This window comes from Lampetra planeri, unplaced genomic scaffold (assembly GCF_965212315.1).
Source record: "Lampetra planeri unplaced genomic scaffold, kcLamPlan1.2.h2 scaffold_311, whole genome shotgun sequence".
In the NCBI taxonomy this organism is placed as follows: Eukaryota; Metazoa; Chordata; class Hyperoartia; order Petromyzontiformes; family Petromyzontidae; genus Lampetra; species Lampetra planeri.
In genome coordinates, this window is record NW_027615135.1 from 61,091 (window position 1) to 75,304 (window position 14,214).

Here is a 14,214-nt window from a genome sequence, read left to right on the forward strand (position 1 = left end):
CATCACCATCATCTCCACCACCCGCCGCCACCACCATCACCATCATCTCCACCACCACCGCCACCCGCCGCCACCACCATCACCACCATCTCCACCACCGCCACCGCCACCACCATCACCATCATCTCCACCACCGCCACCCCGCCACCACCATCACCACCGCCACCGCCACCACCATCACCATCATCTCCACCACCGCCATCACCATCACCACCACCGCCATCACCACCACCCGCCATCATCTCCACCACCGCCATCACCACCACCCGCCACCACCGCCGCCACCACCGTCATCACCAGCATCACCATCACCTCCACCACCATCACCACCATCACCACCACCGCCACCACCATCACCACCACCGCCGCCACCACCGTCGAATCACCAGCATCACCACCACCATCATCATCACCACGTGGATATTGATAGCGGCAGTCACGCCCTCTAAACGCACAGAGACCCACAGACACCCACAGAGACCCACAGAGACCCAAAGACACCCACATAGACCCACAGAGACCCACAGAGACCCACAGAGACCCACAGAGAGATCTACAGGTTCCGATGGAGACCCACAGAGACCCACAGAGACCCACAGAGACACACAGAGACCCACACAGAGACCCATAGAGACCGACAGAGACCCATAGACACCCACAGAGACCCACAGACACCCACAGACACCCACAGAGACCCACAGAGACCCACAGATACCCACAGAGACCCACAGAGACCCACAGAGACCCACAGAGACCCAGAAGAAAAATCCACAGATAGAGACCCAAACGCTCAAGAGACGTCGATTCTAGACACGGAGAGGCGGGGGGAACGGAGAAGCCAGAAACAAATCCACGCGACCACTCCAGCTATGCAGCAGGCATCGTCAGGGGCAACCTCCTGTACACCAGGCGAGGTGGTCAACATCTCAGCCTCGAACCCACGACCTCCTGTACACCAGGCCAGGTAGTCAACATCGAACCCACGACCTCCTGTGTACCAGGCGAGGTAGTCAACATCTCAGCATCGAACCCACGACCTCCTGTACACCAGGCGAGGTAGTCAACATCTCAGCCTCGAACCCACGACCTCCTGTACACCAGGCGAGGTAGTCAACATCTCAACATCGAACCCACGACCTCCTGCACACCAGGCGAGGTAGTCAACATCTCAGCATCGAACCCACGACCTCCTGTACACCAGGCGAGGTAGTCAACATCTCAGCATCGAAGCCACGACCTCCTGCACACCAGGCGAGGTAGTCAACATCTCAGCATCGAACCCACGACCTCCTGTACACCAGGCGAGGTAGTCAACATCTCAACATCGAACCCACGACCTCCTGCACACCAGGCGAGGTAGTCAACATTGAACCCACGACCTCCTGTACACCAGGCGAGGTGGTCAACATCTCCTCTGACCACCGAGTCGTGAGAACCCCGTTAGCTGAACCGCCACCATCACCACCTCCATCACATTTATACTTCACCGCCATCATCATCATCATCATCGCCATCATCATCATCACCGCCATCGCCATCATCATCATCACCGCCATCATCATCGTCATCATCATCATCGCCATCATCATCATCACTGCCATCATCGCCATCATCATCATCACCGCCATCATCATCCCAATCATCACCGCCATCATCATCCCAATCATCACTGCCATCATCATCCCAATCATCATCGCCATCATCATCATCATCACCGCCATCATCATCCCAATCATCACCGCCATCATCATCCCAATCATCACCGCCATCATCATCCCAATCATCATCGCCATCATCATCATCATCACCGCCATCATCATCCCAATCATCACCGCCATCATCATCCCAATCATCATCGCCATCACCATCATCATGACTGCCATCGTCATCACTATCATCATCATCACTGCCATCATCGCCATCATCATCATCATCATCGCCATCATCATCATCACTGCCATCATCATCGTCATCGCCATCGCCATCATCGTCATCATCACTGCCATCGTCATCACCATCATCATCACTGCCATCATCGCCATCATCGCCATCTTCTTCCGTCTCGTATCCCCCTCCTCCCCCTCGGTGGCTCCTCCCCCTCGGTGGCTCCTCCCCCTCGGTGGCTCCTCCCCCTCGGTGGCTCCTCCCCCTCGGTGGCTCCTCCCCCGTGACTCCTCCCCCTCCGCGGCGCCTCCCCATCCACGACTCCTCCCCCTCCGTGACTCCTCCCCCTCCGTGACTCCTCCCCCTTTGACTCCTCCCCCTCCGTGACTCCTCCTCCTCCACGGCGCACCCCCATCCGTGACTCCTCCCCCTCCGTGACTCCTCCCCCTTTGACTCCTCCCCCTCCGTGACTCCTCCCCGGCGCCTCCCCATCCGTGACTCCTCCCCCTCCGTGGCTCCTCCCCCTCCACCGTGGCTCCTCCCCCTTTGACTCCTCCCCCTCCGTGACTCCTCCCCGGCGCCTCCCCATCCGTGACTCCTCCCCCTTTGACTCCTCCCCCTCCGTGACTCCTCCCCGGCGCCTCCCCATCCGTCGTGGCTCCTCCCCCTTTGACTCCTCCCCCTCCGTGACTCCTCCCCCCTCCCGTGGCACCAACGTGGCTCAACGTCTCCCGCCGCTAACGCAGCCGTCCCCTCCTTCCCCTCCTCCTTCCCCCCCTCCTTCCTCCTCTCCTTCCTCTCCTTCCTCTCCTTCGTCTCCGCTGTCTCCTTCAGCTTCCTCCTCCCCCTCCTCCTCCCCCTCCTTCACCATCTCCTCCTCCCCCTCCTTCACCACCTCCTCCCCCTCCTTCCTCCTCTCCTTCCCCTCCTTCCACTCCTTCTTCGTCTCCTTACTCCCCTCCTCCGTCTCCGCTGTCTCCTTCATCATCATCGTCGTCATCTTCATCTTCCACCTCCTCCTCCTTCTCCTCCTTCTTCCCCTCCTTCTGCCCCTCCTTCCTCCCCTACCCCTTCCTCTCCTTCCTCTCCTTCGTCTCCTTCGTCTCCGCTGTCTCCTTCGTCTTCATAGTCATCCTCCTCCTGCTCCACCTCCTCCTCCACCTCCTCCTCCTCCCCCTCCTTCACCACCTCCCCCCCCTCTTTCACCACCTCCTTCACCTCCCCCTCCTCCTTCACCACCTCCTTCACCACCACCTCCCCCTCCTCCTCCTTCACGACGACGTGCCTCTTCCCGTGCCGTGCCAGGGCCCTGGCCTGCCCGAAGCCCTTCCCGCACTCCTCGCAGCGGAACGGCCGGTCGGGCCCGTGCACCGCGCGGTGTCGCCGGAGGTGCGAGGACACGGCAAAGGCCCGTCCGCACTCGGGGCAGCCGAAGGGCCGGTCGCCCGTGTGGGTCCGCTGGTGGCGCTTCAGGTTGCCCAGCTGGGTGAAGGCCCGCCCGCAAGCGGCGCACTTGAACGGCTGCTCGCTGGTGTGCGTCCGCTGGTGCCGCTGGAGGCTGCCCAGCTGCGTGAACTCCTTCCAGCAGACGGTGCACACGAAGGGGCGTTCTCCCGTGTGCGTGCGCAGGTGTATGCGCATGTGCGCCTTGCGGTGGGTGCCGTACGTGCAGCGACCGCACTGGTGCCACTTGCTTGCGCCGCCGGACGGGCGACGGCGTTCCATTGCGGCCGGGCGGGGCGCGGCGGGGCGGGCGACGGAGCCGGGGAAAGAAATTTTGGGCGGAATGTTGTACGCGAGCAGTCCTACGCGGAAATAGGATGGGACGGGTGGGGTGGGATTGACGGGTTGTTATCACATGGGGATCAAGGGAGATCCCCCCCCCCCGTGCGAGTTGTCTGTGGGTCTCTGTGTGAGTAGTCTGTGTGAGTAGTCTGTGGGTCTCTGTGTGAGTCTATGGGTCTCTGTGTGAGTCTCTGTGAGTCTCTGTGTGAGTAGTCTGTGGGTCTCTGTGTGAGTCTATGGGTCTCTGTGTGAGTCTCTGTGGGTCTCTGTGTGAGTAGTCTGTGGGTCTCTGTGTGAGTAGTCTGTGGGTCTCTGTGTGAGTAGTCTATGGGTCTCTGTGTGAGTAGTCTATGGGTCTCTGTGTGAGTAGTCTGTGGGTCTCTGTGTGAGTAGTCTGTGGGTCTCTGTGTGAGTAGTCTGTGGGTCTCTGTGTGAGTCTCTGTGAGTCTCTGTGTGAGTAGTCTATGGGTCTCTGTGTGAGTCTGTGTGAGTAGTCTGTGGGTCTCTGTGTGAGTCTATGGGTCTCTGTGTGAGTCTCTGTGTGAGTAGTCTGTGGGTCTCTGTGTGAGTAGTCTGTGGGTCTCTGTGTGAGTAGTCTGTGGGTCTCTGTGTGAGTAGACTATGGGTCTGTGTGTGAGTAGTCTATGGGTCTCTGTGTGAGTAGTCTATGGGTCTATGTGTGAGTAGTCTGTGGGTCTGTGTGAGTAGTCTACGGGTCTCTGTGTGAGTAGTCTGTGGGTCTCTGTGTGAGTAGTCTATGGGTCTCTGTGTGAGTAGTCTATGGGTCTCTGTGTGAGTAGTCTGTGGGTCTCTGTGTGAGTAGTCTATGGGTCTCTGTGTGAGTAGTCTATGGGTCTCTGTGTGAGTAGTCTATGAGTCTCTGTGTGAGTAGTCTATGGGTCTCTGTGTGAGTAGTCTATGGGTGTCTGTGTGAGTAGTCTATGGGTCTCTGTGTGAGTCTCTGTGCGAGTAGTCTATGGGTGTGTGAGTAGTCTATGGGTCTCTGTGTGAGTAGTCTATGGGTCTATACACCACACTACTATACACTACACTACTATTATACTATACACTACACTACTATACACTATACTACTATACACTACTATACACTACACACTACACTATACACTACACTATGCACTATACTACTATACACTACACTACTATACACTACACTACTATACACTACACACTACACTATACACTACATTACTATACACTACACTACACACTACACTACACACTACACTATACACTACACTACTATGCCCGGCCGTCTTTTTCTCCCCCAGTGCTACACAGACTTGTCATTCACTCACTCACCCACCCAATCACCCACTCGTTCATTCACCCACTCTTTAATTCAACAACCGCCATTCGCCACTAAGTGGCGGTGACGTCACCACGACGCTTGTGCCAGGCCAGGGGAGGGAATGACTGTGGCCGAGAAGACCTGAAGCTTCGTGCGGAGCGACAGACCAGGTAGCTTCCACACAGCGTTACGCAACCGATGAAAAGATATTGCCGCTCGACTGATTCGGAGCGAGACCTCTGCTGTCAAACCGGAGCCGGTCATGAGCACACTGCCCAAGTCTGGGAAACTCTCCACTCTCTCCACAACTGCCCCATCACCGATTGGGAGTTGTGGGGGTGGAGTGCCCGATGGTACAAAACACCCAGGCAGGTGCTTCGTTTTGGTGGGGCTGATGGTGAGGCCCCACCTCTTAGTGGCAAGCTCCAGTCTCAGCAGCAGCGCCTCCAACTCCTCCTCTGTGTGAGTGTAAATTACCAAATCATCGGCATACATAACGTGGTCGAGCAATAGGGAGCCATCCCTTGATCGCACCCGGGCATCGATCAGCCTCCCGTTGTATCTGTACCAGATGGAAATTCCTCCGGTGCAGCCATCGAAGGCTTCACGAACTACGCGGTCGAAATAGATGTTAAATAATGTGGGAGCCAGAGGACATCCCTGTCGCACCCCAAGGTGAACAGGGAAAGGCTCCGACTCCCGGCCACGTAGTTTTACCCGAGGCCCGCTCACCATCATGAAGGTCCTTAATGATCGTGAGCAGAGGGTCAGGGACTCCGAAAGCACGAAGAACAACCCAGAGCCCAGTCCTACTGATGGTATCATAGGCCTTGACCAGTTCAATAAAGCAAAGATGTAGGTCTTGTACAATTCATTAACTACCACTAAACTACGGTGTAAAAAACACACCACACATACCACACATACCACCATACACGCACCACACACACCACACACACACCACACACACACCACACAAATGACACCACACACACCACACACCACACACCACACACCACCGGTGACGATTATTTCAACCGGTCCCGGGCCTCCCCTAGGTCGACTCAGCCTCAAATGAGTAGCTGGTGTAGCGGTGTGTAGTAAACATCGCCACTGGGGAGACAAAGGCGGCCGGGCGTGGTGCTGGCCACCCACCCCCTCGTGTGCCGTGCCAGCCTTCATAGGTGCTACTCGCTAACAGCACTTGCCTCTACAGTCTGTTAAGGCTACACGGGGGATCTTTGTCTTTGTCTGTGTGTGTGTGTGTCTGTGTGGGAGTGTGTGTAGGTGTGTGTCTATGAGTGTGCATGAGTGTCTGTGTGTGTGGTGTGTGTGTGGTGTGTGTGTGTGGTGTGTATGTGGTGTGTGTGTGTGCGGTGTGTGTGTGTGGTGTGGTGTGTGTGGTGTGTGTGTGGTGTGTGTGTGGTGTGTGTGGTGTGTGTGTGGTGTGTGTGTGTGGTGTGTGTGGTGTGTATGTGGTGTGTGTGCGGTGTGTGTGTGTGGTGTGGTGTGTGTGGTGTGTGTGTGGTGTGTGTGTGGTGTGTGTGTGTGGTGTGTGTGTGTGGTGTGTGTGTGTGGTGTGTGGTGTGTATGTGGTGTGTGTGTGTGGTGTGTGTGTGTGGTGTGGTGTGTGTGTGGTGTGTGTGGTGTGTGTGTGGTGTGTGGTGTGGTGTGTGTGTGGTGTGTGTGTGGTGTGTGTGTGTGGTGTGTGTGTGGTGTGTGTGTGGTGTGTGTGTGGTGTGTGTGTGGTGTGTGTGTGTGTGTGGTGTGTGTGTGGTGTGTGTGTGGTGTGTGTGGTGTGTTGTGTGTGTGTGGTGTGTGTGTGGTGTGTGTGTGTGGTGTGTGTGTGGTGTGTGTGGTGTGTTGTGTGTGTGTGTGTGGTGTGTGTGTGTGGTGTGTGTGTGTGGTGTGTGTGTGTGGTGTGTGTGTGTGGTGTGTGTGTGTGGTGTGTGTGTGTGGTGTGTGGTGTGTGGTGTGTGTGGTGTGTGGTGTGTGTGTGGTGTGTGGTGTGTGTGTGGTGTGTGGTGTGTGTGGTGTGTGGTGTGTGTGGTGTGTGGTGTGTGTGTGTGGTGTGTGTGTGTGGTGTGTGTGGTGTGTGTGTGTGGTGTGTGGTGTGTGTGTGTGGTGTGTGGTGTGTGGTGTGTGTGGTGTGTGTGGTGTGTGGTGTGTGTGGTGTGTGTGGTGTGTGTGGTGTGTGGTGTGTGTGGTGTGTGTGGTGTGTGGTGTGTGGTGTGTGTGGTGTGTGGTGTGTGGTGTGTGTGGTGTGTGGTGTGTGTGTGTGGTGTGTGTGTGTGGTGTGTGTGTGGTGTGTGTGTGTGGTGTGTGTGTGTGGTGTGTGTGTGTGGTGTGTGGTGTGTGTGTGTGGTGTGTGTGGTGTGTGTGTGGTGTGTGTGTGGTGTGTGTGTGTGGTGTGTGTGTGTGGTGTGTGTGTGTGGTGTGTGTGGTGTGTGGTGTGTGTGGTGTGTGGTGTGTGTGGTGTATGGTGTGTGTGGTGTGTGTGTGGTGTGTGTGTGTGGTGTGTGTGTGGTGTGTGTGTGGTGGGTGTGGTGTGTGTGTGGTGTGTGGTGTGTGTGTGGTGTGTGTGTGGTGTGTGTGTGGTGTGTGGTGTGTGTGTGTGTGGTGTGTGAGGCCCAGTCTCTCACCTGATCGCCGCCTGCCCTCCTTGTTCCTTTCTCCCTCTGTCTGGAAACAGCCTCGTGACGTCACTTCACTGCTTCCGATAGCTAGACGACGTCATCGCACTGGCTCGGCAGCCGTGACGTCACGATATCCAATTTTTAACGTCATGTATTCTGACTCTCTGTTGGTGACGTCACCACGCACCCTGTGCGCACCCGCCCCACTGTGCTAATGACGTCATTACGCAGCCTACACCCTTATCTGGTGACGTCACCACGTACCCGGCAACCAACAGCTACATGACGTCACCACGTAGCCCACACCCCTATTTCGGTGACGTCACCGCGTACACTCGCCTTGTCACAACGCACCTCCCCCCCGTCCACTACTAGCGACGTCACACGTACACTCGTGACGTCACCACGCACGCTCGTGACGTCACCACGCACACCCCCCCTCTTCCGTGACGTCATCACGCACAACACTTTCTCCCCCCACGCCGGTGACGTCACGCGACAGCCCAGGCGGCAAGAGCTCGCGGTGAGGCCTTGACCACTCAGCACAACAACCACCACCACCACCACAACCACCAACAACCACCAACAACAACAACAACCAACAATAACAACAACAACCACCACCAACAACAACAACCACCTACACCACCACCAACAACAATAACCACCACCACCTACACCACCAACAACAACACCACCACCAACAACCACCACCACCTACACTACCATCAACAACAACCACCACCTACACCACCAACAACAACCACCAACAACAACCACAACCACCTACACTACCACCACCTACACCACCACCACCTACACCACCTACACCACCTACACCACCACCTACACCACCACCACCACCACCACCTACATCACCACCTGCACCACCTACACCACCTACACCACCACCTACACCACCACCTACACCACCACCACCACCACCACCTACATCACCACCTGCACCACCTACACCACCTACACCACCACCTACACCAGCACCTACACCACCACCACCTACACCACCACCACCTACACCAACACCACCCACACCACCACCTACACCACCACCAACAACAACACCACCACCACCTACAACAACAACACCAACACCACCTACATCACCACCTACACCACCACCTACATCAACAACCACCATTCGCCACTAAGTGGATTTGTGAGCTCCTCACACAATCCAGCCTGCAGGCTAAACCCAGGATGGATCGTAGGCTGGCCAGCCTAGATGTTTCCAACCGGCGAAGATGCTCCACTAGGGGGGTCCACGTTTCGCAAGCGTAGAGAAGGGAGGGAATGACCGTGGCCGAGAAGACCTGAAGCTTCGTGCGGAGCGACAGACCAGGTAGCTTCCACACAGCGTTGCGCAACCGATGAAAAGATATTGCCGCTCGACTGATTCGGAGTGAGACCTCTGCTGTCAAACTGGAGCCGGTCATGAGCACACTGCCCAGGTATGGGAAACTCTCCACTCTCTCCACTACTTGCTCAACCATAACGTGGTTGAGCAATAGGGAGCCATCCCTTGACCGCACCCGGGCATCGATCAGCCTCCCATTATATCACGAACTACGTGGTCAAAATAGATGTTAAATAATGTGGGAGCCAGAGGACATCCCTGCCGCACCCCAAGGTGAACAGGGAATGGCTCAGACTCCCGGCCACGTAGTTTTACCCGGGCCCGCTCACCATCATGAAGGTCCTTAATGATCGTGAGCAGAGGGTCAGGGACTCTGAAAGCACGAAAAACAACCCAGAGCCCAGGCCTACTGATGGTATCATAGGCCTTGACCAGGTCAATAAAGCAGAGATGTAGGTCTTGTAGGAATTCCCTACACCTCTGCTGTAGCAGACGGACATAACATATGGCATCTGTGCAGGACCGCCCTTTCCTGAAACCGCATTGGGGCTCCGCAAGCCTCTCCTCAGCATGCCTAGCAAGGCGATGTTGAATAATCCTTGCCAGGACCTTTCCCGGCACACTGAGGAGTGAGATGCCCCTGTAGTGTAGTATATAATGTCATGTTTAGTGCAGTATACTAGTACAGCACTACACCGGTTGTGTGTTGGAGAGCAAATCCGCAACATTTACAATCCGAGTACCGTGACAACAGCCAGCATCACCAGGCGGCAGCCAGATTTGTTGACGCGATAAACCTCTCGGATAATGGCTGTGTCGGGCTCAACGCCGCATTTACTCTCCGCGATGTCGTGTTTTTTTGTTTTGTTTTGGGTTCGTCTTGATCCCGATGTGCTCCCCCTACTCTGCGTCGATACAGAAACGCCCCGAAACGAGAGACGGAGAGGCCTGTCGCCCGCACGCAACCCCCTCACGAGCGCCCGCTACAGCGTACCCCTCGCTCCCGCTACAACGTACCCCTCGCTCCCGCTACAGCGTACCCCTCGCGCCCGCTACAGCGTACCCCTCGCGCCCGCTACAGCGTACCCCTCGTCGTCGCTACAGCGTGCCCCTCGCTCCCGCTACAGCGTACCCCTCGCGCCCGCTACAGCGTACCCCTTGCTCCCGCTACAGCGTACCCCTCGCTCCCGCTACAGCGTACCCCTCGCGCCCGCTACAGCGTACCCCTCGCTCCCGCTACATAGTACCCCTCGCTCCCGCTACAGCGTACCCCTCGCTCCCGCTACAGCGTACCCCTCGCTCCCGCTACAGCATACCCCTCGCGCCCGCTACAGCGTACCCCTCGTCGTCGCTACAGCGTGCCCCTCGCTCCCGCTACAGCGTACCCCTCGCGCCCGCTACAGCGTACCCCTCGCTCCCGCTACATAGTACCCCTCGCTCCCGCTACAGCGTACCCCTCGCTCCCGCTACAGCGTACCCCTCGCTCCCGCTACAGCGTACCCCTCGCGCCCGCTACAGCGTACCCTCGCTCCCGCTACAGCGTACCCCTCGCGCCCGCTACAGCGTACCCTCGCTCCCGCTACAGCGTACCCCTCGCGCCCGCTACAGCGTGCCCCTCTCTCCCGCTACAGCGTACCTCTCGCTCCCGCTACAGCGTACCCCTCGCTCCCGCTACAGCATACCCCTCGCTCCCGCTACATAGTACCCCTCGCTCCCGCTACAGCGTACCCCTCGCTCCCGCTACAGCGTACCCCTCGCTCCCGCTACAGCGTACCCCTCGCTCCCGCTACAGCGTACCCCTCGCTCCCGCTACAGCGTACCCCTCGCGCCCGCTACAGCGTACCCCTCGCTCCCGCTACAGCGTACCCCTCGCTCCCGCTACAGCGTACCCCTCGCTCCCGCTACAGCGTACCCCTCGCGCCCGCTACAGCGTACCCCTCGCCGCCGTTCCATCGGTCGATCCACTCGCGGGTCGAGTGTTTGGGGCGGGGTGCGGCGGGGGGGGGGGGGTGTTCAAGCTTCATGGAGCCGCACGGGACGCTGGGAGGGGGAGGCCCTGGGGCCCCTCGGGGCGAGCCGCCCGCCACGCCGCGGAGGAAGGCAAATAGCCGCAAGCGGAAAGTCCCCGTCAAGACGACGGCGCCACGGCCGCTTCCTCACGCTCCGCCTGCCCCACGTCCGCCATCGGAAGAGCAACTCGGTGGAAGAGGCGAGGAGGGTGGAGGAGGAGGAGGTGGAGGAGGAGGTGGAGCAGGAGAGGGAGGAGATGGAGGTGGAGGACCCCCCCCCCAACTTATTCGGGGCGTGGCCAGGAATGAAGGCGGAGGGGAGCCGGGACGGCTGTCATCGGCCCGTTGCCATCAAGCAGGAGCGCGAAGACGCCTTCGGCGACGGGACGTGGTGGCCGCAGGCCGGGCCGGGGGGTGGCGGTGACGGTTGTGACGGCGGTGACGGTGGTGACGGTGGTGACGGCGGTGACGGCGGTGACGGCGGTGACGGCGGTGACGGCGGTGACGGCGGTGACGGCGGTGACGGCGGTGACGGCGGTGACGGCGGTGACGGCTGTTCCGGTTCGGCAGCGGGCACCGGGCGGACCGGCGACAGACGCCACGTCAAGCTGGAGGAGACGTCGGACATCTGGGACGAGCGGGGACTGCCCCGTCCCGTCGAGGTGGACGTGAAGGTGGAGGAGGACGATGAGGAGGAGGACGATGAGGAGGAGGAGGATTAATGAGGAGGAGTCAAACTCGAGGGACAAACGGGGACTGCCCCGCCCCGTCGAGGTGGACGTGAAGGTGGAGGATGACGATGAGGAGGAGGACGAGGAGGAGGAGGAGGATGATGAGGATGATGATGAGGAGGATGATGAGGAGGAGTCAAACTCGATGGACGAGCTTGGCCTGCTCCGTCCCGTCGAGGTGGACGTGATGGTGGAGGAGGAGGATGATGATGAGGAGGAAGAGGACAATGAGGAGGAGTCAAACTCGAGGGACAAACGGGGACTGCTCCGCCCCGTCGAGGTGGACGTGAAGGTGGAGGAGGAGGAGGGAGGGAACAATGAGGAGGAGGAGGAGGACAATGAGGAGGTGGATGGGCAGCAGTCCGTGAGCAACCAGCAGGATAACGACGACAAGGACGGTGAGTCCCGCGGGAAACGTTGCCTCCCTTAAGACAAGGGGGGTCCCCTTAAGACAGGGGTCCCCTTAAGACAGGGGTCCGCTTAAGACAGGGCCGCACCAGGGTCGCAAACGGCTACCCATACCCCGGCCGTACCGTATCTCCCTCCTGTGTCTCCCTCTCTCTCCCCCCCGTGTCTCTCCCCCCCCCGTGTCTCCCTCTCCTCCCCCCCCCCCCGTGTTTCCCCCCCCCCCCCCCCCCGTGTCTCCCTCCCATGTCTCCCTCCCGTGTCTCTCCCCTGTGTCTCCCTCCCGTGTCTCCCTCTCTCCCCCGTGTCTCCCTCTCTCCCTCGTGTCTCCCTCCCGTGTCTCCCTCTCTCCCCCCGTGTCTCCCCCCCGTGTCTCCCTCTCTCCCCCCGTGTCTCCCTCCCGTGTCTCCCTCCCGTGTCTCACCCCTGTGTCTCTCCCCCGTGTCTCCCTCCCGTGTCTCCCCCCGTGTCTCCCCCCCGTGTCTCCCTCTCTCCCCCGTGTCTCCCCCCGTGTCTCCCTCTCTCCCCCGTGTCTCCCTCCCGTGTCTCCCTCCCGTGTCTCTCCCTCTGTGTCTCTCCCCCGTGTCTCCCTCCCGTGTCTCCCCCCGTGTCTCCCCCCCGTGTCTCCCTCTCTCCCCTCGTGTCTCCCTCGCGTGTCTCCTCCCTCTCTCCCCTCGTGTCTCCCTCCCGTGTCTCCCTCTCTCCCCCCCGTGTCTCCCCCCCGTGTCTCTCTCCCGTGTCTCCCTCTCTCCCCCGTGTCTCCCCCCCGTGTCTCCCTCTCTCCCCCCGTGTCTCCCTCCCGTGTCTCCCTCCCGTGTCTCCCTCCCGTGTCTCTCCCCCTGTGTCTCTCCCCCGTGTCTCCCTCCCGTGTCTCCCCCCGTGTCTCCCCCCCGTGTCTCCCTCTCTCCCCTCGTGTCTCCCTCCCGTGTCTCCCTCTCTCCCCTCGTGTCTCCCTCCCGTGTCTCCCTCTCTCCCCCCCGTGTCTCCCCCCCGTGTCTCCCTCCCGTGTCTCCCTCTCTCCCCCGTGTCTCCCCCCCGTGTCTCCCTCTCTCCCCTCGTGTCTCCCCCCCGTGTCTCCCTCTCTCCCTCGTGTTTCCCTCCCGTGTCTCCCTCTCTCCCCCCGTGTCTCTCTCCCCCGTGTCTCTCCCCCGTGTCTCTTCCCGTGTCGTCTCTCCCCCCATCTCTCCCCCCCCATGTCTCCCCCCCCCCCCCCCCCGTGTCTCCCTCCCCACACCGTCACCACCACCACCCGTCAGGCGAGGTCCACATCCAGGTTCGACGCGTCTCGTGCCCCCTCTGCGCCCGCCAGTTCCTCTGCCACTCGGTGCTGCAGAACCACCTTCGCTCCAGGCACTCGCCACATGTCCGCCGAGCGCCCGCGGCTCTCCCCGCCGGTGCTGGCAAGCGCCACCTCTGCCCGCTCTGCCCGTACGGCTCCAACTTCAAGGCGAGCGTGCGGATCCATCCACCGCACCCACACGGGCGAGAGGCCGTTCGCGTGCGGGTCGTGCGGGGCGTCGTTCGCCCAAGCGGGGCACCTGCGGCGACACCAGCGGACGCACGCCCGGCCCAAGCCGTTCGTGTGTCCGGCATGCGGACGGGGCTACTCGCGGATCGGGGGCCTCAGGAGGCATCAGGTGGTGCACGGATCGGGGACGTGAGAGGAGGGGGAGGAGAGGGAGGGAGGAGGGGGGGGGCAGGAGGGGGAGGGAGTGGAGAGGCAGGGGGTGCAATAGGAGTGTTGTACAACGGACGGTGAAGGTGTTCGAGGCGACAGCATTGGCTGTGTTCGGAGATGTTGACTACCTCGCCTGGTCTACAGGAGGTCGTGGGTTCCATCCCGACCCTGACGACGCTGCTGCTGCTGCTGCTGCTGTAGATTTGGAGTCTGTGTCTCTCATCATCATCATGGTCATGGTGGTCTAAGAGATGTTGACTACCTCGCCTGGTCTACAGGAGGTCGTGGGTTCAATCCAGACCCTGACGACGCTGCTGCTGCTGCTGCTGTAGATTTGGAGTCTGCGTCTCTCTCATCATCATCATGGTCATCATGGTGGTCTAAGAGATGTTGACTACC

General features: G+C 59.6%; 4 protein-coding genes across 4 annotated transcripts; 3 read left to right on the forward strand and 1 right to left on the reverse strand.

The window, feature by feature from the left end:
• Positions 1-2,819: 2,819 nt before the first annotated feature.
• LOC144740829 (uncharacterized) lies at positions 2,820-7,721 on the reverse strand. Its single transcript, XM_078623554.1, has 2 exons — positions 7,624-7,721; positions 2,820-3,689 (listed from the first exon to the last, which is right to left on the reverse strand). The coding sequence occupies exon 2, from the start codon at positions 3,607-3,609 to the stop codon at positions 2,887-2,889; it is 723 nt and encodes a 240-aa protein (XP_078479680.1). The 5' UTR covers positions 3,610-3,689; positions 7,624-7,721; the 3' UTR covers positions 2,820-2,886.
• On the forward strand, positions 3,671-10,973 carry LOC144740826 (uncharacterized). Its single transcript, XM_078623549.1, has 3 exons — positions 3,671-3,686; positions 7,917-8,140; positions 9,912-10,973. Exons 1-3 carry the CDS (start codon positions 3,671-3,673, stop codon positions 10,692-10,694), a joined length of 1,023 nt encoding a protein of 340 aa, XP_078479675.1. The 3' UTR covers positions 10,695-10,973.
• Positions 10,974-11,014: 41 nt separating this feature from the next.
• LOC144740827 (uncharacterized) lies at positions 11,015-13,896 on the forward strand. Its single transcript, XM_078623550.1, has 4 exons — positions 11,015-11,201; positions 11,305-11,392; positions 11,676-12,130; positions 13,394-13,896. Exons 1-4 carry the CDS (start codon positions 11,015-11,017, stop codon positions 13,894-13,896), a joined length of 1,233 nt encoding a protein of 410 aa, XP_078479676.1.
• On the forward strand, positions 12,374-13,298 carry LOC144740824 (uncharacterized; the record flags this gene model as incomplete). The annotated part of the gene is made up of 1 exon (XM_078623548.1): positions 12,374-13,298. A coding segment is annotated over exon 1 (915 nt), but the record flags the coding sequence as incomplete, so codon positions are not given.
• Positions 13,897-14,214: the final 318 nt, after the last annotated feature.